This window comes from Meleagris gallopavo, chromosome 3 (genome assembly GCF_000146605.3).
Source record: "Meleagris gallopavo isolate NT-WF06-2002-E0010 breed Aviagen turkey brand Nicholas breeding stock chromosome 3, Turkey_5.1, whole genome shotgun sequence".
Taxonomy (NCBI): Eukaryota; Metazoa; Chordata; class Aves; order Galliformes; family Phasianidae; genus Meleagris; species Meleagris gallopavo.
Genome location: NC_015013.2, coordinates 71,855,012 through 71,882,749, shown reverse-complemented (window position 1 = coordinate 71,882,749; position 27,738 = coordinate 71,855,012). Strand labels below are relative to the sequence as shown.

Sequence of the window (27,738 nt, the reverse complement as noted above, 5' to 3'; positions counted from 1 at the left end):
CGGGTAAAAACCTAACGGGCAGCTGGGGGTAGCAACAAATAGCATGCACTACTCGGAACACACACAGGCCAAACAGAATGCTATTACAAAATGCAGCACCACCGCTTACTTTCATAAAGTTCACAGAGTCATAGATTTGTTTGAGTTGGAAGGGACCCTTGAATGTCATCTAATCCAACTCCCCAGCAATGAACAAGGACATCTACAGATAGAACAGGTAGCTCAGAGCCCTGTCCAGCCTGAGCTTGAATGACTACGGGGATGGGGCATCCACCTCATCTCCAGGCAGCTGTTCTAGTGTTTCATCATCCTTACTGTAAAAAACTTTTTCCATATATCCAGTTAAAATCCTCTCTTTTACTTTGAAACCATTTCCCCTTGTTCTGTCCCAGCCTATTCTGCTGAACAGTATGTCCCCTTCTTTCTTACAGTCCCCCCTCAGGTACTGAAAGGCCACTATTAGGCCTCCCCAGAGCCTTCTCTTCTCCAGGCTGTACAGCCCCAGCTCTCCCAGGCTGTCCTCATAGGGAAGGTGTTCCACTCCTTGGATCATTTCTGTGCCCCTCTTCTTGATATGCTCCAACAGGCCCAAGTCTTATACTGTACTGAGGACTCCACACCTGGATGCAGTACTGCAGGTGAGGCCTCCCTCACTAGCACAGAGTAGAGGGACAGGATCACTTCTCTCACCCTGCTGGCCACACTTCTTTTGATGTGGCCTGGAATACAGTTGGCTTTCTGGGCTGTGGCACATTGCTTTTTCATGTCCAGCTTCCCATCCATCAGTACCCATGCATCTCTTCAGTGCCGCCTCGTGTAAGGTGTTTTATTGCCAGGCAGTTAAGCTTTCCCCCTGACATGGCTTAAACACCCAGCTACTCCTGCCTCCAACCACACAGGCTTCTGCTCATCATGCAGCTCAAGTTCCAGAGGGAAGGATAGGGGATGTTTCTGGTTCATCCACAGTCCTCAGTCCAGCTCTGAGCCTGTATGACCTCTCAGCTCAGCCAGCATGCTGTTGGACAAAGCCCACTGTAGGCATTACACTCACCAATAACTGTGTCGTATTTTAAAAATACTACATTAATAACGGTGTGTACCCAATGGCCAGACTCCTCTCCATTTCATCTCTGTGCCTCAGCTTGTTTTCTTCAACATAGACGAGTATTTTATGTATAATATTTGGGAGTCAGAAAAAAACTTCAGATTAAAAAAAAATTCTCTTACCAACTATATATGGTAAGTAGGCAATGTACTAAGACCAAGAAAACATGGTTTCAGCCTATCTTATTTAAAGAACAGAGTGAGAAGTACCAATCTTATTTCTAAAGTGCTCTGAATTAATGGTGTTTGAAGCAGACTACTGTTTCATCTAGTACAAGCCAGCCTAGCACTTGGAAAATTACCAATACAGTAAAAACTATGCACATACATTCCAGTCAAATACAGAGAGTTATCACACACAGTCTGATACATGTTGTCACCACAGACATGTGATTTTGGTTACCTCAGAATATTCATAGTAGCCTTGAGAATACAGGAAGTTCTTAAAAAATTTAAAAAAAAAAAAAACCAACCAAAAAACACAATTTGGATCAGTAACAAAAAATGAAAACATTTTGAAAGAATGACACAAAGCACAAGGGAAAAGAACTATCGTGCAGCCAATAGTTTCAAAACCGAACACCCACTCATAACTGGCAACATTTAAGTTGGAAAAAACAAAAATGCCCACCCAAAAATGATGCGTGAAGTAAAGGCTGAAATGTGAGACGCAAGGAGAAAAGAAAAAAATGCTTACCTATCAATAGAAAAAGAAGCAACGGATCTAATGAGGGATGCCACTGCTCCAACCTTAGCAGCTTCCACTGCTCCTAGTGATCTGTACCGCACAGTTTCACCATAAGTGATGAAAGGTTGGTTGTAGACAACGATCTTCCCCTTGGCCTCTTGAGCTCTTCTGTGCAGTTCATCAAAAGAGGCTACCACTATGACTTCCGCTGTAATTCCTGAAAGAAAAAAATCACAGTGGCTTTATAGTTTTCTTGTAACTCTCCAAAAGCCAGTTTTAACAGACAGAAGAACAAGGGTTGCACAGAACACAAGAAAGCAAAGCCTATTCCTCACTGGCAAAGGAAGACTATGTAAAAAGCTTCACTAGGGACTGGTACTAAACAGCTGTAATAGTGCCCTAAACCAACTACACGCAGTACCACACTTGAAGGGCATGAGGGAGACATGGAAGGAATTTTGTTCTCTAAATGTGCTTTAATGCCTCACTGCAATCATTAATAGTATAAAAACATTTGCAAAAGCTGCCTATGGGATTAATAAGAAAGACGGAATTGTTTTGATATGTTGCTAACCAACTTAGCTTAACATCAGACACATAAAAGCATATATTTATAGACTAAAACACAAAATTATTAAATCCATAAGTGAAAAGAAATTAAAGCTTTACAGCTTTAAAAAATGTTGAAGCATGTCTATAAATTAAAAAAAAAACAAACAAAAACCAACAAAACACCTTCATATTTAATTCAGAAGAACACCACAGTTCTACTGAACTCTTTTTGGGAGCCCATGTTTCCCAGCTTTGATACAGGAACACAGGCAGGTACTTCTGGAAAACTATTCACACAGGCCAAATAACATCCCACCCAGCTGTTTGTTTTTAATACTTGGAATAATCTTAAATAGCTACATTATCTTGATCAGGAAAAAAAAAAAGAAAAGGAATTTGTATATAAACTGCTTTTTCCAAAGCCAGAGAATGCTTCTGTCTTGTCAGAACATTAATTAGGGAGCTATATTTCACGTCATTTAAAAAGTAATTCATTCAAATTACCACTGTGTTTAAAATCTGATTTTGTTGATTGATTACAAAGATAAGCAGAAATTCCTGAACAACGTGTGGGCTAGGACTTTTCTTCCAAATACAGAATGGATGCCTGAAATTTTTGTGTTGCACATTTCACCTAAAAGCCATCAGTGAAAATTTAAAATAAAAACAAAGGTCTAGTAAGGAATAAGGATTTGCTGAAGAAGACAAACTATCAGATTTGAAAAAGGAAATGTTCCTCCTTGAAAGTCTCTTTTTTTTTTCCCCCCATAAGTTTTAGAGAGCTTTAAGCTTTGTATTTAGAGCTGTAATACATGAAAAGGACTGATAAAAATACAGGAAGATCACCTTTCCTAGCATCTATATCCAGGCTCATGGCTTCTTTCAAATTATAGTACACTTCAAAACCGTACAGAAACTGTTTCACACAAAAAGTCTGGTTTCTTAAGCATGCACCACTTAAGAGGGCAGGAGACATCAATTGCTGCAGGAAAGGCCAGTGGATTTTAGCTACAGGACTAACCTAGTGCGAGAGGTGTAAAAATTTTAACCAAATAACAAATTCTTAGCTTTACAAAAAGAGACACCGAGAGCCAAAGCAGAGAATCACCTTCAAATTCTACTTCACTGTTGTTGGCAGGTAGGCGAGAGCGCTAACAGCTCTGTCTACTACCTGTCTACCAGCTGTGTCTACTGAACCGGAGGTTCCAACACCTACTAAGGAGCATCTCTCTGACAGAATCGTTCTGCAGATGGAACCATGCCACTGGAAATAAAGCCAGCTATCTGCAAAATCTCATTTTCCACAAGAAAATGCAAGGTCTTAGTAGGCTGATGCTTCAATTCGTGTCTTATCCTAGCTCCCATTGCAGCTGAGTTGCTCATCCCAGTGCTCCACTTGGGTCATGCAGCATTGCACTGGGAGGACAGACATTGCACTGCAAGGGAAGCAAGGAGTGTAAGTGGTGTTGGCACTGCTTTACTGCATTAATGAACAAACACCCACTCTGGATGGTTTTTAAAGAATGCCACAGGCAGCTAGAAACTATCCATGATACCTAAGAAGTGTCAAGGACCAGCACATTTACTGCCCTGCCCTGCAGGAAGGCATCAGGAGTTCATGCAGGATGCTTTTTGGAAGTTAAAGTCAAGGATAAGAGCTGCGACCTCCAGCCCAGGGCCTCTGCTTCTCAGTGTTCCCAAAGCAGCTAAATAAAGCTGTCCTTTGACAAAATAAAACAAAGGTTCTCTCTGCAAGTTTAACTTAAATGACAGTATGTTATATGTAAAGCAGCAATTATAGCGCTTTCCATAACAAAACAAAGTTTACTGGTGTAACTTCTGACTAATCCAATGTCTCATTTGCATTTTAGCCCCCCTTGATTCCATTTCAGTCTCATCTATTAAAGCAACAAGAAAAATGTTTAGTTTAAATTAATATGTGAACACACACATGAGACCCCTAAGACTTCCAGTGCAAAGGCAGAAATGAAACAAGAAGCCCAACAGTTTCTCTTAAAGGATAATGAATTGCTCCTCTTAAAAAACAGAAGTGCCTCACCTCCCCGAGCCTTTAATCAAACCAACCAAACTCTTCTTGCATCTCCCACACCCCAGTGCCCCACAGCTCTGCTCCCCATCTCTAATGCTCTTCTATCCCTTCCTTACTACTGTCATTACCTGATGCAGAGCTTGGCTGTGTGTTATTCAACAGAAGCGTTCAGAAAACCTATTTAAAGAGGGAGCTGAACTGCCTGCTTACTTAGGCAAAATACAGAGATTATATCCCGCACAGTCCAAGAGATGAAAGACATTTGGGAATTAGCTAAGTAAACTGCATGAAGCCTAGAAGACAGAGCTCTGAACACGACAAATTTGGCTGACAGCACAAAGCTGAAGCCTACGTAGTTCTCGCAGTGTGAAAGATCATACTTGGTGGGTTGGCCAGTGAGCAGAAGAATCTGCATAGTGCTACGGTTTTCCTTTCATTTCTCGTATTAACCAGTAAACTGCACCATGCCATTTCTGAGAACTGAGGTACAGGAAAAATGTTAATGACAGGAACTAGCAATGAACTGAAGTACTACAGTCTTCTGTACACAGAAGTGTATGTTTCTATCTGAACACTTGGCTAAGGCACAACGTTGGTCACACTGCCAATCGAAATAAATGGCACTGCATGCATTAGCAAGGTCTGAAATTCTTCGCAGGCAGGAGGAAGGTGAGATGGATTACAGTTACTCTTGATTAGCTACAGAAAGTCCAATAGTATGTATTTTAAAAAAGCACCCATAAATCAGCTGTCTGTACTGCTGCCATACATCAGAAGCCTGATTTCTTGGCATGAACAGTTCTATCAGGACAGCCATCTCCCAGCACCTGCTTACCTGCCAGCAAAGATGCTAGAATTAGATTAGTTCAAAGGGAATTCCCCCAAGAGGCAACTTATTCTCTTCAAGAATAAATGCACCGAACAGTTAAAAAACTTCAGTACCTGGAATTATGCATCTGTCTATACTAGTAACAGATTTCAAAGAAGAGCAAGAAAAAAGGTAAAAGCCACTCTATAATCATGTTTTAGGAATTGATGGATTCCTATCAGAAACAACTCAGTGGAAACTTCATACAGAATATTGCTGACATTCTTGGCCACAACAGGGCAAGACACGGCAAGATTTTAATGCGTCAAGCATCATGAATATCTGAGATTCAGGAATCTAATCTCAGTTTTTATTACCATCCTACAATTCTTAAATGCATACAAATTTGATCCAGTTAGTTACTACCACATGCTGAATTAAAAAAAGAATTTAGAGAAGTCAGAAACAAGTATCATTTGCATACGGTTTATCTTACTGGATAGTAAATTGCTGATTACTCAATTAAGGCCTATATTGCTGGTTTTAGGGTTTTTTTTTCCCCCCCAGTCTCCTTTTTGTCATCCAGGTAAATAGTAACAGTTCTTCGGGAATCTAGTTACAAATCATCATCATTCAACATATTTTTTATTAACAGCAAGTGAACCACTGATCCATACTTACTTCCATACTTTATTAATTCACACTGCATGTGAATAAGAATTCCAAATTCTTTTACACATCACACAGTGGAACCGTGATGTTGCTGATCTATATTACTAGCACTGACATTGCCACGTAAATACCCTGATGGACAGGGTAATTTTTGCTTAAAACAATAAAAATACATTATTTCCAGGTCTAGATACAACAAATTTGGATAAGACACAAATCTCCACTAAACATCCCTGTGTGTTATGCATTGAAAACAAGTAAACAAAAACTGACCTAAAATCCCCTACATAAAAACACAAAACACTTCCAGTTGCTCTGATAATGGTAGAGATGTTTAACCTGGGGAAGAATGCATCTGAAACACGTCCCAGCCCCTGTAGCCATGGCAGGAGGAGGGACAAAAGGCTGCCTCCACTGTCACCAGAACCATCAGGATACCAGGACCAGGAAATCAGGATGCTTCTTCATGGTAGGAAGATGACAAAGAAAGAATAGGAGCAGCAGCACATCACGAGAACAGCGTGTGAATCCTCCCTGAAGACAGCAGCCCTACTCCACACAGCAGTGACACCACACTGCTGATGCCTTTATTTCTTGTCCACTGCCACTTTTCCTCAGATTTCTCCATTTGCACCTCATCCCACTCACAAAGTTGATGAAGGAAACAGAAATCTGCTACATCAAGGTACGCTGAAATCCAGGCTCATTTTACCTACTGGAAATCTCAAGCTTTTGTGACTGGCTGATTGAGTTATTCTTCTGGACTTGGAGGAGAAATCGTTACGACAGAAGAAAAGATGTTTTTTAGTGGAAGAGTGAAAAGGCAAATTTAGTGTTGAAAAATAATTTAAAAAAAAAGCCAAAGATATACTATCAAGGCTTAGCAACCTCTAAAATCAGCCCAGAAAACATTTTTCCCCTCAACTATACCTTACCTCTTCCATGTTTGACCTTTATCTTAAGGTCAGAAGTCTTTTTTTCTTCCTGTTTATGCCACAACAACCACAACAGGACCCTGCTCCCAACTGGTTTGCTTCGTGCTTTACTAAAAGAAAGAACTGACTCTCTCTTTTGTGTGCATTTGTCAGAGTACAGAAGGAGCAAAGCAAAAACCTCTGCTTTGGTGCATTTTCTGAAGTGAACAAAAGTAAAACTATTCTGCAGTGGCACTCCACGTATGGTGTACTTAACATCATCATATTAAATGTCTAGAAGACTTTCTTGGATTCCTGAGAAAAGCAAAGGATTACACAAAGTTATCACTTAGCAAGAGGGCCTGTGCCAAATGCTTCCCAATGGAACAGCTTTCAATGAAGAATTAACTAGTATATGCAATTCTATAATTGTAAGTTATGAATAAGAGCTAGCATCCATCACATTTTTACATACTTTTATAAGCATGTTGCTTTTGAGCTTTCTCCAGGAAGTCATTCAGCTTGCCCCAAAGGTTCCATAGAATTCAACAAGATTTTCAGGAAAACAAACCCAAATTCTGGGTCCACTCATCAAAGTAAGGTTTGGTGTCTGACTAAAGCAAATGAAAGATTCACATCATCACATTTTTTTCCTCCTCAAAAGCTATTAGCACTGACTGAAAACTTAAAATAGTCTTAACACCAAGCAACATCTTTGCTCCATCAACACATATCAATGTGTTGAAAACAACTGTAATATGAAGAAAAGAGCAAATATTTTAAGGTAAACTGTGAAATGAAGAAGAGGAGTATTATCAGGAAATATTGTTTTGTAAAATATGAATATGCTTTTGGAAAATGTGATCTCACCTACTCTGTGGAATAGAAAATAGGACTACTTCACAAAACTAAAATTACATAGGAGAGTTATCCAAAAGGATGAGGCTCTTCAGTTCTGCTGCACAGCACAGAGACTAAATATATTACTCAGTTCTTTAAGAAGACAGAGAGAAAAATAAACACTGCATAATAGTTACATTTGCAACAAATATGACTTACAATTTCCAGCAAGTACTGGATCTTACCACAGCAGCTTGGTTTCAGTAACATATAGCTTACTGTGCAGCAGTAAATCCTGCAGCAAGAAGGTCGTAGTTGACACCCAGCACGATGGCCTGGGAGACAGTGGAGTGGGGCAGCAGATGTACAGAGTTCTGTTACAACAGCACTGCAGCAGCTGATGCTCCCAGGACAGCCCTGAAAAGGACGTGGGCTTGCTATACAGCCTGCATGGAGAGTCATGCAGGACCCAGAAAAAGCAGCTGCTGAATATGTCCATGTCCAAGTTAGGAAGAAGCACTGAGAGAAACCGTTCTCTTATAAGAGAGATAGATGCCAATCACTGCAGGCTGTTCCCATACATTCAGAAAACCACACACCACTAGTGTGAGGCAGGAGCCTCAGCCTGGCCTTCCCAGCTGCCAGGAAAACACCTTAAGTTCAGTGACACCATAAAGAGTCACGATCTGAAGATTAATTTTTCTGCTGCTACTAGTCTGTACAGTTCACATGCATATCCATTAACGCAGAGACTGGAACCCATGTCCTTCCCAGACAGCATGCTCACCCCAAACCACAGAGCTACTCCCACTCTCTAAATCCTCAAAATCCCACCAGCCTAACTTCTGTCCCAGATGCCAGGCTGCTGAACACCACAGCACCGAAAGTCCTTAAAGGATAAGAGTTTCTACATTCCAAGAAAAACAGCAGTGTTATTATCACAGTGTTGTTCTAAGTAATAAAAAAAGCAATCCAGGCATTCAAGACTTAGCCTCATGATCTTAAAATATGAATCAATTGCACCATATGCACTGAAAAATGGGGATGCAGTAAAGGTGGAAGCAGTGCTTTGTCTTGCACTTTTCTCTCAAGCTTCAGACTTTCTCCATCCTGGGCTCACTCTGGTGAATCCTTGATCACGATAGGTATCCAAGTCCCTCCCTTCTCCTTGGAGACCAGTGGTCACCTAAGATTCTGGCAACTCAGGGGTAATTTCTCTGTTACACATTAGAATTGCCTTTTTTGCTGGTTTTTTGTTAATCTAGTTGAATTTCCTAATTCATTTCACCGCTGAGAACTGAAACAAGAGGGTCAGCATTGGAGGAAGATACATCAGACAAGACTGAGGCCAGATCACTACTTTCAGCAGCATCCCTGGCTTAAAAAGACTGAGCCTACAGCAACGATCCACTCTTTCAACAGCTTCATGACACATTATCATCCCTATTTTATAAATAACAGTCTGAAATTAAATTCTTATTATATAAGTGGCAAAACTCCCACTACCTTCTGTAAGAGCAAGACTGGACCAAATGTTGTTGATAGTCAAACAAAAAAATCCCACAACTCTAACAAACAAACTAGGAACAAGTCTGCCAATGTATCATTTTTACATTCACCTAATTTCAGCTTCACTGCTACAAACAGTATAGAGAAATGGATGTTTTTTTCTAGGAGAGGCATTTAGGACAGGATGCATTCTGGGGTTTATTCTCCTTATCAGTAGTTCTTTAAAACGAAATGTCTGGGTCAGACAGCTATCAGGAAAAATAAACTGCATTTTAAAAAACATGAAAAAAAATATGATTTCTTTGATACTTTATGGTCAAACATCTGCTAAACTACTATTTTTCCTCAATTATGGGATAGTCAAAGCAACAATTATATTTGTTTTGTTCAGATTTTTGGGGATATAATCAGCACTACCAGAAATCAACACAACCTCTCTCTCTATATATATATCTGTATGTTTTGCCAATGCTGAAACACTGGAAACAAGACAAGGACATTGACTAAATATGGTAAATCTCTGGTTTCTCAGCCCCTTAAACTGAGGACTTTCTAATATTTAATCCTGTTTGTAACCTAGGAATACATTTCTTTGAGGTGGTAATCACTTTCAGTCTCTGCTGACTTCTAGAAATCCAGGTCACTCTGCATTTCATGTTTCTCTTCTCCTCAGCACCATGACAAGCATGAAAGTTCCTCCCTCACTGTAACAAGACGAAAGAAAGAAAAAACTTTCTCTTTGACCCAACATCTTCAAATCCTGGGATACATTAAAAGTGAATAGAGCTTTTTTCTCTCTTAAATAAAAGTTATAATTTTTCCCACCATGCCCTTTTTGTTATGCAAATCAGATTGAACCTGGGAATTTGACATCTTGGCACATTGCCCAGTCCTGAAAAAGAAGATATAGAAACATGGATTTTGTCCATGAGATCACAAGGTACATCCTGCACATCAGAATTGTCTCAGCCTCCAGCAAGACAAGCAGCTCTGAGCCAAACTCATATCCGGGCCAAAGTGGATAAATCCAGACAGATCCAAGAAATAGACAAAGTTCTGTCCATGTCCCATATGGTTCTCAGTCCCAAAGGTATGAGTTAGATAGAACACCAGCAGGAAGTGAAACATCCCTTTTAACCAGGAGTCAACACTGGCTCAATGTCCAAGGCAAAAATACTACTACTATTGAGGGCTTCCCGATTCTTTCTCCAAGTGTTGTGGATTTTTTTCCACGCATTTGCAGCGTACGCTGAAATGGAAAGTGAGCAAACTTAGCATGTGTTCTGCCTATTTGGTCACACTTAGGAAAGATAGGTTTGAATTTCCATACACAGAAGGGAAAATGAACCCTCTCTTTCCAACATCCAAAGCCAGGTTTCTAACCACTGTTACGGTACTGCCATCTCAATAAAGAGCCCTTCAGACAGTTAGCTCTGGAAGCAGAGCTTCAGGAAGAACTTGATGGGCACTCTGGAAGCAGAGCTTCAAGAAGAACTTGATGGGCACACAGGGCTGTGGAGTCCAGTATGAAACACTCAACACACATGAAGAGAAGCAGCTTTTAAACCTTCTGCCAGTGTTTCCTACTTTCTTAGCTCATCAGCTCTCATGACTGGTGGCACAAAAAGGAACAGGAGGAATACAGAAAATGGCTGAGAGGATGCAAAAGAAACAGCTTCTTGTGCCTACCTTTGAACAGGTGGAGTCACCCCCTCTTGCTGTCGCACTGACTCTGAAGGACAGAGTTCAGCAGTGCTGTCCTTGGTATCAGCAGGGATCAGCAGTGCCAAGAAGGAAGGGCTCTGTCAAGACTTTACAGACAGCATTTTGAGCACTGAGATGTCTGAAACATACCCCCATGGGAATACGGTGATTTAAACACATACACCAACCACTAAGCTAACACCTAGCACTTTTGGAATCACCCGTACAGTTCCCAGAGCATAGGCAGTAATAATCAGACCAAAAAGCAGCCATCTTACAGCTAATGCTCAGTGTCTCTCTGGCACAACCAAGCATGGCTGATTTGCACAACCTCACTCTGTGCAGCAAAAGCAATACTATGCCAGCAGAATCAGCATTAAACATCTTGTATCAAGTTGCATTATTTTGATTACAAGATGACTCACATTCCCACAGCTTCTTGGCTAAAACAAGAGAAATCAGATATTCCCTGACTGAGGGAAATGGTTCAAATATTTTAAATGCACTGCATGTCAGCCTTCTATCCCTGTTTCTCAAGAAAAGGGTAGAGTGACAATCGCTGGTTAAAGCAGAAGAATCTGGGACTAAATTCCTCAGAAGCAATGAAGCAGTGGCTTTAAAAAGCTCAAACATACGATTTTCATGCCACATTCAAGATGAGGTGCGCTTTAGGGCCTACCTGAGCAGCACACCTCCCAGCTCCCAGCCCGCAGAGACTGGGGGCTTCCCTTGGCTTCCCTGTCAGTTTGTGGCCACTCAGCTCTCACAGCAGGAGCCAAGGGCTTACAGGGGGCTGCGGGCATGGCAACCCGCCACAGCTCCCACACAGCGAGATGAGGGCAGAAGAAATCTAAAGAGCCACGAACAATAGGGTAGGTCTTAAGTGAAAAATAAGTAATTTCCTCAAGAGGGTTCCACCACATGTAAGAATCTGTCTGCTCTTCAGAAGAGAGCTGATTACCATCCAGCTTTCTCACACCAATATGTACACCTCTTCAGAAACATGGCCAATCTTGAAGGAAAGAAAAAAGGTAACGAAGAAAGATGACGCTGCATTTCTAGCATCTGACAGTAGAAACCAGCACTGAAAACAATCTTCAATCGTCAGTACAATAAGATGCTTAAAGACAAAGAAAGAAGGATCCAGTTAGCCACTGTGAGCATTGATAAAATGGGTAAAATCTGCATCTTTCTAAAAAAAAAATAAATAAATAAAAGGCAAACCCAGGTGAGTGCAAGTGAGTGCACAACTGAGGAAAGGCAGCAGCAAGGAGACTTTCCAGAATGTGAAAATGTTCACCAAGATTAAATTGCAAGTTCTCTTTACAGGTTCAGTAACACTTGCCTAACACCAAAACACCACTTTATTTTTAGTTTGTGTTTTAGGAAGCCTGGAATAGGAGTGCAGTGGATATAAGGTAAGTTGTAGGTTTAATCTTTGCTGTAAATATTCTACCGAAGCACTAAGTTTCAAACAGACATTATTAATGGTTTCAATTCTATTGCATTTTAGGCAATTTACTTGAGTAAGGCAGAAATACCACCAACAAAACTTACAGCAGCAGTTTCTCAAAGCAATTAAGATTTATTCCAAACATCTTAGATGTGTCACCATTTTATTTTGTCATGTTTTGTAGGACTATGCATTTTTTTCTAAACAAAAAAGCCTATTCATACAATTTGTTTCGTATCAATCAAAAAGCTCACTATCAAGAAAAAAAGTGTACAATTTGTAAGAAAATTATGATATAATGTTGCCCTTTATGTCCTAAATTTATTTCCTTATAAAGGAACATGACAGCATTTGAAGCTGTCCTGGAGTAAGTCTACTGTTATTTATGCAGAACAGAAGAAGATTCTACACAGCAATCCTGAGAAAGCCCCACACTTACATGTACAAAAAGACAGTCCTACAAACTAGTTCATTAGCAAGCAAGATGATGTCTGGGAGCTGAAAAAGACTGCTTTTTGCTGAGCTCTAAAGATCATTCCTGTTCCTGAAGTAGCACATCATGTATGATCTACTCAAAGGCAGCGCACTTTTCAGCAGCAGGTGCCAAGAACTTATCCACACAAGCCTGAGACAACAAGTAGAAAGGAGGAGAAGGAGGTGGGGAGAAGAAGGACAAACAGACACCAACTGCCATGCTTAGCAAGGGGCTGGCACTTTGCAAGCTCAGCACAAGATTCTACTCCTCTTTTTGACATCTGATTATTTATTTATTTTCCCAGAGTGGAATACTGAGCTTGGCAGGGCAGAGCATGGCAAGAAGAGCAAAAATCACGTCAGCTCAACACCCCACCTAGCAGGGTTTTCTCTGCCCCCACAAGACTCCTCACCCAATAAAAAAGGAACAGCCAGATAAGCCCATATCACAGGATCAAATTGCCCACTACCCTGAGCAGAGGAGCAGAATGTTTGCAAACAAGTTTTCAAGTCAAAGCATGGATTTAAAGGAGGGTCAGGAATCAACTGGAATTTTACAGCTCCATTCAACCAAACTGAACCAAATCAGACTGCACCACAACCATGTCAGGCATAGAAGTACTGGTAAATTAGCACCTTGTCCTGCAGAACCATGCTAGCGGGAATGAAACTTTAGTTTGTCCATTGAGAGAAAATACTGTTAGAGGTATGATAGAGTTTGGAGTTAAAACATAAGCATTACCTTCCGGAGGAGTTGCAACACTGCTCCCAAGTCCCAAAATAGCAATGCTGTGATTCCTTGGTTCCAGCATCATAGCGAACTCTTCTCCTCTTTCCCAGTGAGGTACTTTCACAGGCTCCAGGTGCACGTTCTCCAGCCCGTCTTTCTGCAGAGCACTGTACATATACTTGATGGCTGCATCTAGATTTTTTGAACCACTTAGTCTAGGTCCTATGGTATCAGCAAAAACAGCTAATCTTTCATAAGATCTGTTCTGAGCTTTTCCATAAACAGCAAGATCGATAATAGCTTTAGCAATATCATAATAGCCAGCTATCTCATTTCTAATGTCTTCAAATGTTTTTGGGTAATTGCCATCTCTGCTCAAAGACTTGCCAGCATATTGTGGCAATAAGTTCATGAAAAATATTAAGAATAGGTACTTCATTTTTTCTCTTCTCTACAGATGGCCTGTTGGGAGAGAGAAAAAGAGTATTAAAAGAAAAATTTACACAGTTATCAGCAATAGTCTCTCTTGTTATTTGGATTGGCAGACAAACCAAAATGAAAGGTAGTCAGTTTATCACGAAAATGCTTTCATCAGAACTGCCAGGAAAGCAAAATCAACTTGAGGACACAATTATTGAAAACAAATGAAAAAGATGCACAGACCACTGGACACAACCTTTGTTGTGGTCTTCAGAAATGCTTGTGGAATGCAGCATCTCTTTAAACAATCATATCCTTCACTGAATAAAAACCCTGAACTGCTCCCACCCAATACGAGCTCCATAGCTCCCTTCTGCTGGAAGCAGGATTTGTCAGAAGTGCTGAATTCAATGTTTTCACACAAAACATCTGGACAAAATATTTCTTAAACCATTCATGAATAAAACTGCTTCTTAATCTCTATCTTCATAACCAAGAAAGCACTTTCCCTCATGCTAGAAATACATGAGAGAAATTTAAGTCCAGTGAGCCCACAGAGAAAATATTAACTTCTTCACTGCACAAACACGTGATTACCAAATGTAATCAGAAACCAAATGTTTTATTAACAAGTTCATCAGTTAAGGAGTGACTTCCTACAGCAGCACTGCAGAGAGGTGCGGTGCCAGAGGTGCTGACTCTGGGTTGAGTACTAAGTAAGCTGGAGTAGTTGCAAAGCTCTTTTATAGAACAGAAAGCATGAGTATCCAAATGAAAAATAGAAAGGTCTTCATTGATATATGCAAAAGGTAATATAATCGCTTCATTTTCCTTTGAAATTAAATTAGGCTGAAATCTGAATAAATATTAGTCTTCAACACTAAACACCCACAAACTAGCACTAAAAAAAAAGGCTCTTACATCAGCCCTATACCTGCAGGTATGAAGAGATTTAAAAAATAGTGATGTGACAATTGCTAGTAGACCAAAAAGATTTTGATTCATCACTCCTGCCATTCTCATGGACTTTCAAAGACACACTTTTTCAAAACAAATGAAATTTGCCCCAAAATATAGTAAAACCAAAGCCTAACATTAACCTCTATTCTACAAAAGGTGTTTTACTCGGAAACAATTTCTCTACAAACAACAAATGACTAATAAGTTGGATAACATGGATAAAATACAGGTAAAGCAGATCTGTACAGCGTAAGTATAACCAAAAGCTTTTATCATTAGATTTCCAGGTTATCCCTCTTTGTATTTATTTAGTACCTCTTAAGAGGTACCTACTCTCGATTTTATAATCATTGACCTTAGGAATTATAGTAATACACTCACTTAGTGGTTTTGATTCATAATGTTATAGGCATACAGAGAGCCAGTGCAAAAGTAGGTGGGAGGCTGTGAGTGCAGAAGTATACACGCATGTATTTGCATACACTATATCCACATATAATACCCATCGTATACAAAAAAAGTTAATTTTTAAAGTATTGCACACAACAGGACCTTTAACTTAAGAGTATAAATTCTCAGTCATTTTGTGGAGTAGGCAAGTTTCACAATAGCCAAGTAACTTTATAAATCAAACTGTCAGAGAGAACCAGAATATTTGTCTAATTTGACCACCAGAGAATGATTGCAGAATATGCCTGAATTAACTCCTACTACCAAAAGCCACAGAGCAAACCATCAGCTGAGCAATTCCTGAGGGAGCAGAAGTGAGGTTACACCAGCTGTGTACCCCTGGAAATGCATGACAACTGTACTGAAGCCTTCCACCGGCTCCACTCTGAATGAGCTAAATTAAGAAATTACATTCCCATCTAGGCTTCTTACAGTGAAGCACAAATAGCTGAACTCATTTTCTCACCACGTTCACTCTGGATCATTTTCCAGCATTTACTAAAAAATAAATAAATAAAAGAAAGCCTTTGAAACAACGAAGACACCTCAACATACAATGAATTCTGACATCACATCTAACATGTCTCCTCTCATTTCCTCTCCTGCCCTCTATTAGCTTCAGTGTATTTATATTTCCACCTAGAAATCTTTGGCTCAGTGCAAGCTTCAGGAACTATTCCTTTCACTTCCCCTCATTCAAGAAACATGTTAAGGAAAACAAGAATCTCAAAAATCCAGATCTAGATTTGGTAGTTTGTACAGTTGCCACTTCTGGTTTGTTTGGTCTTTTTCTCACCTTACTCTTTCGAAGAAGCTTTACCATGTCAGAGATCCTAGGAGGAGAGCATTATCAGCTGCACTAAAGAGTCTAGTTGTGTGAGTGAAAGCTAAATGCTTATTCTCTCTGTATGTTACTGTAAGAAAGCACTTGTAATTTTGAAGCATAACCTCTGGGAAGTCACGAACATGCATATCACAGAACGGTGAGGTTGGAAGGGATCTCTGGAAGTTCATCTGGTCCAAAAAACCTGAAGAGTTTATATCCAGCCATTGCAGCACTCCGCTCTTCTCCATGATCTCAACAAGGCCAAAGCCCCACAACTGCTCAGAGTTCTCTAATTCCTTGAGTTTATTCCCCACACTGCATGTATTAGCACACAGGCACTTAGAAGCACAGATTGCCAATGGAAGAGGCAGCTGATCCACAGCACCCTTCTGAGAGCTGTGAGCTGACCAGCTCCCAAGAAGGCTGGGAGACCCAGCAGGGATGCATTCGTAAGACACCAGCTTAAATGCCAGCTGTTTTATAATAAGACAGTTTTGTAGAATGAAAACACAGAAAGAAGGAAAGGATTAAATCGCACTGCCAGAATTCACAAATCACCAGAGAAAAAAAAAAAAGACAAATTCCTTGGAGTCACGAAGCCCAGCTTACAGGCTAATCAATGCAAACCACCAGCTTACCTATCATAGGCCTTTGAGGGTCTTTCATAAAGAGCAAGTTCAACAGTAACTTGAGCAATGCGTGAATATTAAACTGTTCTCTTTAGCTATACAAATATTTCCTAAACTTGAGACCATGGCAGTAAAATATTCCTGAGAATATGTGCTGTTTTCCCAAAAGAACAACCGAAATCACCTGTGACTTCATCTGCGCACAATAAATCCACGACAAAGATCTCCTCTCTTGCTGTGAGACACGAGGCAAAGGTCTGGCACAAGCTGGAGCTGAAGACTCTGGGGTTATCTCAGGACACTGACAGAGAACTGTAAAAAGCCTGTTAGAGTCTGAGCTACTGTTTATTTGCGGTTATAGTACACAGAGAGCATTGGTGTATTTTTACTGCTATGCTCTGTACTTTCCCCATACTTCTTCCCTTTGGACCAGTTAATTACAAGCTCACAGACATCTCCTGCTAGACACATCAGCTATTTTCTCAGGGCAACCATGCTCGTCCCTTGTTTTTTGCCAGGCTCATCATTCACAAGGGAGCAGGGAAGATAATCTGATTTTTAAAAGAAAACAAATTCTTGCCAAGTGGAGTAAGACAAAACTTAAAAGTTGAGCTTTTGTTTAATTAAGGGCTTGAAAATCTACTAGACAATGCTGATATACTTTAGTTGTTGAAAGGAAAACACAGAAAGAATTTTTAATTACCGTTTAAGACCTCAAGGAGCCCCCAACTACTAACTCCATGCACTTTTTTTCAGTGGAGAAATGAAACCAGTTATCACATTCCCCTTAACTAAGAAATGTTTCCTTTGCTCTTTCTAGCCTCATCCAAAACCAGCAGCATCCTTGCTCCAATGACTGCCCCAGAGGATATGAATTTCAGAGCCATGCTTCTTCCCTGAATTTCCCACTGAACATTGAAAACAGACGTTTCCACAGCTTTTGAGGATGCAGCCAGCAGTGTTTCACTATCTGCCACTGCCCGCTGGTAGAGCACACAACTAATTTCAAATCCTGAGCAAAGGCACAAGGATGGAAACATAATACATCTCGCCTTCCTCGAATAGTCCAGCGTAATCCAGTCAATAACTAGAAGCATTCAGAAATAACATCTTGCTGGGTAAAGTAATGCCATACCCATAGACTGCAATACAGGAATCACTCTGCTGCTAATTCAGAGAAAAGAGCACATCTGTTGTCACAGTCTGCAAGATCAAGTTTGTCATCCCAGTGAGTCAGAAAGTACTGGTTCTTGCACATTTCACTAGCTGGATTCAGCAAGTAAGCATCACTATGCCTGCCAAATTAAAAAAAAATAATAATAGGATATGCATGCACAAATCTTCAATCCATTTAATTATTCACTGAATGTCTTCAGTAAAACTTCAGAGCAAAATCAGATAGGAAGAAAACACGCTTTCAGGAAGCGCCATCCTTTCTCCAAGTCCTATTAATGCAAATAATTTTGTGGGTCCTCAGTACAAAATAAGCATCTACTAGGTGTAAGAACCTGGGATCCCCCTTGTTCTTCCAGCAGGCAAGGATGATCAACAGAGCATTACAGTTAAGCTTCCTCTAGTTTATTTCTCCATATATGTACATCCTACATGCACAGAAAGGACACAGAAGGGTCACATTCCAGCCAGGCCTATAGCCTCATGCTTTGGGTATTCTAAAAAGTGAAGCTTTCAAGAACATGTACAACCTCTAACTCCCACCTTTCACTTCTCAAAATGAACTTCTAAATGCTGGCACACTAAGCAAAAAGTTGGAAGCACCACAGCTCCTCCCAACATTTTGAGTGGAACAAATAGCCACTCACATATCGGAGACTGCATGTGTATGGCAGATGAACTTGGTCTCTCCAGAGACTCCAGCAGGGCTTAAGGCTCCCGGGGGGAGCTCAGGGGGTTATATAGGTTCCTACCTCTTAGACAGTATAGAAAATCTGAGACAAATTTCATTGCGAAAGTCTGGAGCAAGGAAGAACTGCCCTCAGAGGAGAAGGATCTGTTTATGGAACTGATGAAGTTTGGGCTGGATGAGCAGGCACTGTGGTGGTTGAAAATGGACAGGACAAGCTCAGAGGTCTATAATTACTGGGACAAAGTCTACTTAATGGCCAATAACTAGTGGCATCCCTTAGGAGCCAATATTTGGTCCAATTCTCTTCAACACCTTTATTAATGATCTGGAAGCAGGACAGAGTGCTGCCTTTGTAGCTTTAAGGTGATACAAATTTACGAAGAGTGGCTGATGTAAGAGACAGTTGTACTGCTGCTCAAACTGAGGAGAGAAATGGGCAGACAGGACCTTTATGAAGGTAAACCCTCCAAATGCCTGAATGGAGGGTGCAAGGAGGATGGAGCCAGGCTCTTTTCAGTGATACTGAGTGCCAAGAGAAGAGATACAAATTGAAACGCGTGAAATTCCATCTAAACTCAAGAAAATGCTTCTATACAGTAAGGACGGTCAGGAGCTGGTACAGGTTGTTCAGAGGGGCTATGATGTCTCTGGATGTGGAGATATTCAAAATCTCACTGAGCACAGGTGACCTGGGCAACATGCTGCAGCTAATACTCTGTAAGCAGGTGGGTCTGGACTACAAGAGCTGAAGATGTATCTCCTCTAGTTTAGGTCCGTTATTCAGAATATGAAATGGACCCATAAACACAAGCTTAAAGTAGTGAAAAAAAATCAGGGGAAAAAAAGTTAGAGATGTAAAAGAGAAATAAAAGGCAGGAAAAAGTATTGTCCAGCTCCCATGAGTACTATAAGGGAATAAAATGTACAGCACGTTACCTTCATCGTGCAGACAGTGTAATAAATGCATTTAATAGTAGTTAAGCAGCTACTTTAAAAATGCTTGAACCTATTGTCTGATCCATTTGTCCACAGTTAACTATTTTCTTTGATGTTAAAGGGCAAGATCATTGGGATCTTCATCTTTTCTGGCACCATTATATATAACAGCCTTAGCCCACCTGATCTGTAAACAGCTAACCTTTGTTACAACCATTACAATCATTATAATACAAATTACTTAAATGTAACAGAAGGAAAATTGCGGCAGAAAAGATAATAAAAAAAAAGAAAGTATCTGCTGAGAATTCTATCTCTAGCAATCAGATAACTGAAAGAGGGGCAGAGGGAACAGAAATAAGAGAAACAAGAAGGAAAGCAATGCTTCTGCTTCAGTGTGGCAAAGTTTTCCCAAAATCCCAGCTGAAAATACAGACAAATGGATGCAAAGAGTTCACAAGAGTCCCAGTCATGGGAAATGAGGGAAAGGAAAAACAGTAAATTAAGGATATTAACCACGTAATTTTTAACTTTCTCCTAAATCTGTAAAGTACCTATTGGTTTCCTAACCATGTACCATTTGATTTTCCTCCAAGGAATGTAGGAAACCTTGAAATCACACCGTGATTTTGATAACATTAGAATAGACTGAAAAGCCCCAGGGTAACAAACTCACATGCTGCACAGTGATGTCTGATACAGTTAACAGCATCTGAAAGAAAGTTTGTTGTGACAGCTGTGGAGTAGAATGGCTGGAAGGGTAGGTGGACTTGCAAAGCGAGGAGGAGATTTCTGCCTAAAAATAAAGTCACAGAGCTCTTCCATCACTTAGAAAGATAAGGGAAAAAGAAAACACAACCACTTTATAATCTTGAAGAGTAAAGCAGGAAAGCAGACATTTCTCAGATTGCTCTTCCAGAGTTGTTAAGTACTCTCATCTGAGAGAACATTTTATTCCAAATCAGTTAAAAAATCCTGGCTTTCGGAACACACACATTCAAAATTATCATTTGTGTTACAAAGTCTTTAAAATTAGCTTTTTATGTCTAAAGCTAAGGAAAGGAAGAGTTAACAAAATATGGACAAAAGACTTTGAATATAATACTGAATCTTATCATATTTGACCACAAACTCTAAAACTCCAGAGTAAACATCAAATCCTGAGCTGTTTTACCTTTACTGGCTTCAGAAGAACTACTGTCATTTACTACAATTTAAGATACATCATGAAATCCTTGAAAAGGTAACTACAGCCTCACAATTTACAAGTATGTCCAAGCAGGTAGTGATACTGATTTCATGTCACAATGGGAAGTTTAAAAGAGAGCTAAGGATCAAAACTGAAGAAGCCCAAATATACTTAGAGACACCACAAATGCAGCTCCCCATCTGGCAAAAGAAAACACTTATACACGATTCACACCCTGTGGGAGAAGTACTACAGCTTAACACAGGAGGGAAGCAGTAACAGGAACTGCACTTAACTCTTCCCACACTTCCAAGTCTCAGAATAGCAACAGGTACCTTGCTATAAGCTTACTCAGCAGATGCTGTTCAAGAGGAAGGTAGTAATCTTGAAGAATCACAACATAACCTACACGCAGCTCCCTATCAGTGAAGCTACAGAAACCATTCTGCAACTTCCCTGTGAAGCTGTGGCAGCCAAGACAATTTTTTTTATTATTTTTTTTTTTTTTTTAAGATATCAGCACAGAACAACACCTAGGTCATGCAGCAGCTGATGCTTAACATGCATTCAAAATAGAAACAGTCCTCAAAAAAAGAGTACATTATCTTTTCAGAGGCAAAAGATGAGGATGCAGTGGGATTTTTAGACAAGAGTAACAGAACAGAAACATTCAAAGAAAGACAGCTAGAAAAACAACAGTAAAGAAATTCAGATACAGAAGGATGAAAAAAATATATATATACTCATGCACATTCCTTCCAAGACAAAAACAGTGGCCTCTTATTAATATACGGAATACTTCTTGATTGTGAATGCCCTTTGAACAAACAGACATGTTCACATGGAACTTCTTGCCCTCAGCAAGACATCTTTTGGACTAGACGATCTTATAGGTCGTTTCCAACCCTGTGATTCTATGATCTTACATCCTTTATTTAAATTATTCCTACAGTTCTAATGCTGAATATTTCCCTTCTGCATTTTTATTAAAAGACAAGTAGATTGCACGTGGCCAAAGGATGTAACATATACCAGGACAAATAATCCTATACCAGGACAAAGCCTAGAACGGAAGGTATGACTCATCCATATCACTGGACAGCATTACCTGCTAAAGTTGATGGATGGAAGCCGTAACAGGAGCAAAGTGAACTTCTTTATCAGCAGGCAGAGCCAGCCTCTGTTGCAATCTGGTCCCCGATCCCCGAGGAAGCCCAAAGCCATCAAAATGCCATGCAGCTGGCACACCTGGGCACGTGGCTCTGCTCCCAGCAGCAGTCGAGCACCACAGTAGCCAGTCCCACAGAACACGTGTGTGCTTTGTGCTGCTCCACCAGAAAATACAAATACTTCAGTACCTCCTGACAACAATTAAATCAGTGTTTTAAAGCTGACTATATATTACAAATGTTGATGGGCTGGGTTGTTTGCTTTATTTTTGCCAAAATGAAGCACTAAAATAGGTAATCATGTGACAGAGTGTGATAGATCAAGTTTTCAAAGGAAGAGATGTATCTGGTTTGGTAAGCATATACGTAAAATTGTCAGCTTTTCTATTGATTTTCTATGTAATATTTCTCTATGAGTACATACCTACAAATCACAGAATCACAGAATCATAGAACTGCTCAGGTTGGAAAAGACCTTAAAGATCATCAAGTCCAACCACAACCTGACCATACTACCCTAGCTCTAACATCCCTCTGCTAAATCCTGTCCCTGAGCACCACATCCAAACGGTTTTTAAACACATCCAGGGATGGTGACTCAACCACCTCCCTGGGGAGCCTATTCCAGTGCTTAACAACTCTTTCTGTAAAGAAGTATTTCCCAATATCCAACCTAAACCTCCCTTGGCACAACATGAGGCTCCTTCCCCTCATCCTGTCACCTGTGAGCATCTGAATAAAACTTTTCATTTTAAGTCAACAAGTAATACATGTTATTAAATGTTTTAAAAAAGAATATAAGAAATAGATTTTGAAAAGCATTCAACCACTTTAACTGCTTTAGTCCATCCACCTCCAATCCTATTTTATAGATATATGCACAATTCCCAATTAAGTAAAAATATATTATTGCTCAGCATTGCTGACTATGATCAAATATTTAATATTGATAATTTTTCCTTATTAAAATAGCTGTAACTCTTCCCAATATCTTTGTACTTTATACAGTCTCTCTGTAGTCACAAAAACTGTGTTCATCATACTCTTAGAGTATCAGCATTCAAGGGGTTTTGTGAAACATACAGATATGATGAACACACTGCTAGATTTGCTAAAAAGCTGATATTCTAGTCCTCTTTCTCCTTAGCTGTAAGATATGTCCAACAAGATTCTCTTTCCAGAGTAACAAGTGCGAATTTGTAAATACAAGTATATGAAAGGGCACAGCATCACGTATTGCTCCCTACAATTGATAGAAAAATGAACTTTATGATGCATACATTTATTTATTCAGAATGGGAGAAAGATATTAATTTCAATGAGACCTGCTATAAAGTACATTGTTTGTGATTTTGTCACGTTCACTAGGACATAATATTAGCACTCAAATATCATATTGTATTTCAACATATCAGAATCAGAAATAAATTGCTACTGCTCAGTGGCAAAGTACAGCTGAGGCCACCATTCCAAAGTAGACTGCAATGAAAACTAGAAAGAAAAAAAAGGTTAAAATGTTTAAATGAAAGAATCGTGAAGAGACTGTAAACAAGATAAATACACTTTACTCAAAGAGCGTGAGCTGGTTTTCAGCCATTTTTGAGAAATAGATTTGCAAAGCTAGACCTCAGGGAAGCACCATTAACATTTCCTAGCCAAAACTACTCCTCAGCACAGCACACATTTGCCTACTTTGATCAGTACAGTTGTTAGGCAAAGGGAGGTTCTGATTCCAGATTTGAACTTCTGATTATTTTTCACTGCCACTTAAGAGGCAAAAAGTTATTCAACAATTTTGCTACTGCAGGGAAAAAAAAATAAAAATCAGTTACTTTAGGAGAAATCTATTGCTATAAATGTTTTTGTTGTTGTTGTTGTTGTTTTTTTTAAGAGGCAATCAGCCAGCCAGTTTGGATTAGGTCCACAGTGCCAGCCACAGCAGATACTCTGAGGTAAGCTTGCCATTAAAAACTGACAACTACAAACAGACAAAATGGATAAGTAATTGAAAGAGGAGGAACCCAAAAGTGACATCTCCAACTCAGTAACACCACAAAATACATTTCAATTAGCAAGGCCATTCAATTTCTCTCTGCTGAAACCTCCAAGAGGAGCCATCAAAAGCTTTCTGCAGTGAAGCATATGGTCATATTACAGAGTCAATTGGAAATCAAAGTCAAAACAAGGAAAAAAGAATATATAACAGCACACACACCAGTTATACAGAGAGAGAACAGTGACAAATGCTGACACAAGTGAGCCTCGTTGTGGCAATCCTGTTTTTCTGAGTCAAGCAATTCTACTTCCCAAACTGATTTTTTTAAAGATGTGTTTAAGACTTTTGATTGAGCATAGTGAAAACTTTCTAAAAGTAAACAATTAAAGTATCCGGTCTGCTGGTAGTAAGTACTTCGCAAAGTGTATTCTCCACTTACTTTGTTCACACTAACACAGCTGGCAAGTTTCCATCCAGAATTCTTATGCAGTGACTCCAAGGATTCCTCACGCAGCTGATGAAACAGCTACTGAGCTGCTGCAAGTTAGAAAATGTTACGTAAGTATCCCAAATTTTCTGTGTCGTCAAAACACATACTGGAAAGGCTAGATGCATAAAATTTTCACATGAAAGTGCATCAAGGCAAAATTAAGAAGTTAATTGAATAATTAGTTCTCAAACAAACATCTTGTAACTTCTAGCTACAGTATGTCATAGGTCCTCTGTGTGCTGTTGTTTTTTTTTATGGAAAAGAGAGGAGCATAGGGCTGAGTCAAACAACAACTGACGCCTGAATGAACACCAGTTTCTTAATACCTCAATACCTACTGAATTAACATTTTAAGGAGAAGACTGAAAACAGAATAAATTTCTATATAAAACAGCCAAAAGTAACAGCATAAATCTGAGCAGATGTTCAAATTGGAGTTAAGATTGTCTAAAGCATCTTTTGGAGGGCTGTTTTTATTTCTCATTACACAGAAGTACCATTCATGTGCTCGAATTAAAATATTTGAGTATAGTGGCATCAGACTAACAGTATCACTTACTATAAATTACATCTGCTTTTTATTAAGATGCTTACATGATGAATTATCCCTAAAGTTAAATGTAGATTATGCATAGAGTATAGTTTTCAGGTTCAGGATTATTAGCCATTGCCCTTGAATAACATTTTCAAAGAGATTTCAAGTCATCAGTTTTAGGAAATATTTGTTTGCTTGTTTGTTTTCTTCTCAAATTTTCATAAAAAAGTCCTTAGAAAAAGACAAAAAATGACACAATTACTATATTGTAATATATTTTAGACAATGTTGTTAATGCGAGTAACTCTTCAAGCAAAAATAAATGTCTCAGTCTTGCACAGATGCATATGCAGAGGTACCACAGAACATATATGCACAAATACTAACAGCAGTTTCAGAATAAATGACAAGAGCATCAATGCCAAAACTTATTTATGAGCTACACTGGAAATAGCTTTCCAAAACAGCAAGAAATATTTGTGAGATGAAAAGTGGTTTACTGAACCATGAAACTGCTATTTCTCAACACAGTTGTTTGAATCTTGTGGTATTAAAAAAAGAAGTGAAGATCCATTCTCTAAAACATTCAGAGGTGCTTTGTTCTAGCAGTCCAACTATTTCTGGTATTCTTTGTTTGACTCAGATATTTGACATAGTCTTGAACGTGACTATACAAAAGTTGATATTGTATTTCAGCATCATGTCAAGGGAGAATACTGATTTTGGCAAACTGGAGCTGACTAGGTATATGTATATGACATTTTCTGGCACACATTTTACAGCATCTGGCACACACTTTGTAGCATCTGCAATACTATTCAAGGCAGAATGTGATCAACACTCTTTCTGCAAATATTATGTGAAGATATCTGTCTTTGCACTGACATGACTTTAATACTGCACCTGACCAATAATATTTAGAGATTAAATAATGCCAAAAAAGTACAGGAGGAAACAAAACAGCTTAAGCTTTTCCCTTAGGCCTTAAACCCTGCTGCCCCACTGCCTGGAGAGCCACAACTCCATTGCCAGACCCCAAGTTGCTCACTCTGTCCCTCCCGCTTTTGCATGTCACAGCCGTAACTCCTGGGTCTGCTGCAGTAGGTTTGCCTACACTCAAGATCTTCTCACAGCAACATGAAGTGACCTGGAACACAACAGAGGGTGAAGCCAGCTCCTCTTTAAATCACTATTTAACTACCACGTTAGCAAAGTGGGCTCCCTTTAATGGGGCATCACTGGCTTTTACCCCACCTGGTAAGTAGCTCTCTGCAAATACTGCTTTGGGAATGCCACCTCGATGTGTTTCTAGTCACAAGAATAACCATTAAGGAGATAAAAGTTTGCACAATTAACCCCCTTCAGAGCGCTCCAATTTAAGTGGAAGACATACGAGTGGCTGAGGCCGCTGTGTTTTGTGCAGCCCAGAGCAGAGGAGCTGAGGGGAGGCCTGATGGCGGCTGCAGCTCCTCACAGGGAGCGGAGGGGCAGCGCTGAGCTCTGCTCTGTGTGACAGCGACAGGGCCCGAGGGAACGGCATGGAGCTGCGTCAGGGGAGGGGCGGGTGGGGGCCAGGGACAGGGTCTGCACCAGAGGGCGGTGGGCATGGAACGGGCTGCCCAGGGCAGTGGGCACGGCCTGAGTGCCGGAGTTCAGAGAGGGTTTGGGCAGATCTCAGACACGGGGTTGGAATTTGTGGTGGTCTTGTGTGGGGCTGGGAGTTGGACTCAATGATTCTTTCATCTCAGGATGTTCTATGATTATGATTCTATGATATTATGCATTTTAAGAGATCTTCAAAACCACCCACCTGCCTTGTCACATACTGCATAAAATTCTGGGGCTTTACAACAGCATGAATAAGGAAATTAACATTGGTGGTCCTTCAGCAAATCCAGATTATGCAAACGTCAGTCCCTTCTAAGTGCCAATTAAAATGAAACTGGTATTGGAGAATACATAAATTATCACTTAAGAATCAGTTACATATATTGTGGTTTAAATTTTATCACACATATTAGCTCGCAAGCAGGGACAATTATCAGGTGGAGTCTGCATAAAATTACAACTGATCCTTCAAAAAGTGGCAAATTTTTTTTTTTCTTTTCAGATAAAGCAACATTCTATTGAGGAGGACCATCTCACCACATCTGCCCAAACTTTCATGATTTCCTATGAGGGTCACTCCTCAGAATGTTCTTTGAAACCACCTGGAAGCCAGGCCGGGGCCTCTGCAGAGCTTTGGTCAACGATGTCAAGATAATCCTGCTCGCTAGTCAATGAAGCAGGGATCAGACCTGCTCCCTGACAACTTCCCAGTTATCCAAGGGTGCAGATCAGCTCCGACCCTACAGCTTCTAACTTCACACTTACCACAGTCCTACTTCCTGAACACAGAATACTTAAGACCACCTGGAGAGCAGGAAAGTCAGCAAAAAGCCTGCATTTCTTAAATGGCTGTCCCATTTCATTCATAGATTAAAGCTCTTTCTACAGTAAAGTTACCTTCTGCTTTCAGAAGAGCAGCTGAACTTGCACAGACCTCCACTCTCCATTGCAGCAATGCTCTTTGTCAGCTGTTCCCTCACCATAGCCAACAATGTTTTCCAAGAAGAAGGTCAGTATTAGCCAACTTTCATCCTTTTTATGCCACTTCTCTGCTGGGACAGGAAACGTTAGACAGCATGCTTTATTTAGTTAATTTTGGAAGATTGTACAAGATCCCTACTCTAGTTATTATTATTTACCCACTATGCCTCTTTTTTTTTTTTTTTTT

General features: G+C 39.9%; 1 protein-coding gene across 6 annotated transcripts in view; it reads right to left on the bottom strand.

The window, feature by feature from the left end:
• The window catches only part of CPQ (carboxypeptidase Q), a 161,336-nt gene that overhangs the window by 126,814 nt on the left and 6,784 nt on the right, over nt 1-27,738 (bottom strand). Inside the window, exons 2-6 of one of the 6 annotated variants that reach the window (XM_019614160.2) lie at nt 27,468-27,619; nt 26,011-26,109; nt 24,377-24,474; nt 13,511-13,960; nt 1,802-2,009 (exon numbers count right to left, since the gene is read on the bottom strand). In XM_019614160.2, the coding sequence (XP_019469705.1) occupies nt 1,802-2,009; nt 13,511-13,937 (635 nt within the window). In that variant the 5' untranslated portion in view covers nt 13,938-13,960; nt 24,377-24,474; nt 26,011-26,109; nt 27,468-27,619. Of the gene's footprint in view, nt 1-1,801; nt 2,010-13,510; nt 13,961-21,880; nt 22,098-24,376; nt 24,475-26,010; nt 26,110-27,467; nt 27,620-27,738 lie in introns of those variants that run through there. The other 5 variants (XM_010709159.3, XM_010709158.3, XM_010709160.3 and 2 more) reach the window with 5 other exon arrangements.